This window comes from Amphimedon queenslandica, unplaced genomic scaffold (genome assembly GCF_000090795.2).
Source record: "Amphimedon queenslandica unplaced genomic scaffold, v1.1 AMPQUscaffold_3539_Cont24468, whole genome shotgun sequence".
Taxonomy (NCBI): Eukaryota; Metazoa; Porifera; class Demospongiae; order Haplosclerida; family Niphatidae; genus Amphimedon; species Amphimedon queenslandica.
In genome coordinates this window covers 1-1,418 of record NW_003556135.1, presented here as the reverse complement: position 1 = coordinate 1,418, position 1,418 = coordinate 1, and the positions used below count along the sequence as shown (strand labels likewise).

Genomic DNA, 1,418 nt, shown 5'->3' with positions numbered 1-1,418 from the left:
ATATTATACAGCTGCTTCTACTGTAAGACTAATAATAAAAACTAATCAACATTAGTTGGAGTTGAACTGTTTCCTTTAACAACTTCTGGATCAACAATTCTGAGAAAAATGAATATAATTATTATAATTTTTATTAATGCATCACTTACTTGTTGACATTCATTATTTCCTTCAGAGCCCCGCCCCCTTTTGTGAGCTTATCAGAATATATAAATTGTCTTACTTTATCAACAGTAGCTCGATTTATGGTCTAAATAATAATAATAATAATAATTATTATTATTATTATTATTATGATAACAAGAATAATGGGCCAATTTTCAAAATTTTCCCTGTACGAGATGCTGAAGTGAAGTATTGATAATTAAAAATTATTTAAAATGAATTACGAAACAGGAAGTGAAGTGCTGATGCCAATTTTTTTAAATGCCCATGGTTTTTTCTAAAAAATGGCTCTGAAATCATGCCGAATTTTTACTACATTTTCTGATACATATTGATGTACTTATGCTGTGTAGAAAGTTTGAGCTGATTCCGATTTCAATTTTTCAAGTTACAGATATTTTTAAAAACGGGCCAATTTCTGAAAAATACCCTGTACATAGCCATGGTTTTTTCCAAAAAATGGCTCCGAAATTACCCCCAATTTTTATTACATTTTCTGATACATATTGATGTCCTTATGCTGTTGAGCTGATTTTGAGATCAAATTTTCAAGTTACGGCCATTTTAAGAAAATGGCAAAATTCTGAAAAATACCCAAGGCTATATAGCCCATGGTTTTTTCCAAAAATGGCTCCAATATCACCCTCAATTTTTATTACATTTTCTGATACATATTGATGTTCTTATGCTGTGTAGCAAGTTTGAGCTGATTTCGAGATCAAATTTTCAAGTTACGGCCATTTTAAGAAAATGGCAAAATTCTGAAAAATACCCAAGGCTATAGCCCATGATTTTTTCCAAAAAATAGCTCTGATATCACCCTCAATTTTTATTACATTTTTTGATACATATTGATGTCCTTATGCTGTGTAGCAAGTTTGAGGTGACTTTGGGATCAATTTTTTAAGTTATGACATTTTAAGAGACTATAGCTATAATAATAGTCTCACCCTGCAGGTGTAGCAAAGGGGAGGGGTGAGACTACTATAACGATAACAATATATTATTCTTTTCTTCACCTTTGATTCATCGTGTGCCCGAATAATGAGTGATGTAAACAGATTAAGAACAGCATAAACAAACAAAGCTGTGAACACATAGATGAAGATTTGGCCATAAGCTATAACAGCCCTGTTATCAGAGTCATCAAACGAGCGAAACATTGGATAAATATCATCGCCATGTGTAAGGACAAACAGAGTTTGAAATGTCTGGAATATATCACTGAACTAAAAACAAATCAATCATCAAAA

General features: G+C 31.5%; 1 protein-coding gene across 1 annotated transcript; it reads right to left on the bottom strand.

Moving 5' to 3' along the window:
- Positions 1-6: 6 nt before the first annotated feature.
- Positions 7-1,412, bottom strand: LOC109592911 (uncharacterized). Its single transcript, XM_020008220.1, has 3 exons — positions 1,185-1,412; positions 150-250; positions 7-99 (listed from the first exon to the last, which is right to left on the bottom strand). Exons 1-3 carry the CDS (start codon positions 1,326-1,328, stop codon positions 42-44), a joined length of 303 nt encoding a protein of 100 aa, XP_019863779.1. The 5' UTR covers positions 1,329-1,412; the 3' UTR covers positions 7-41.
- Between the last annotated feature and the right edge of the window lie 6 nt (positions 1,413-1,418).

Bases quoted from the DNA above. Each gene is read 5' to 3' on its own strand.
- LOC109592911 (XM_020008220.1), bottom strand. From the start codon at position 1,328: ATGTTTCGCTCGTTTGATGACTCTGATAACAGGGCTGTTATAGCTTAT. The intron at 251-1,184 runs GTGAAGAAAAGA...ATTATTATTTAG, and splicing joins GGGCACACGATGAATCAAAG to ACCATAAATCGAGCTACTGT. The intron at 100-149 runs GTAAGTGATGCA...CATTTTTCTCAG, and splicing joins GAAATAATGAATGTCAACAA to AATTGTTGATCCAGAAGTTG.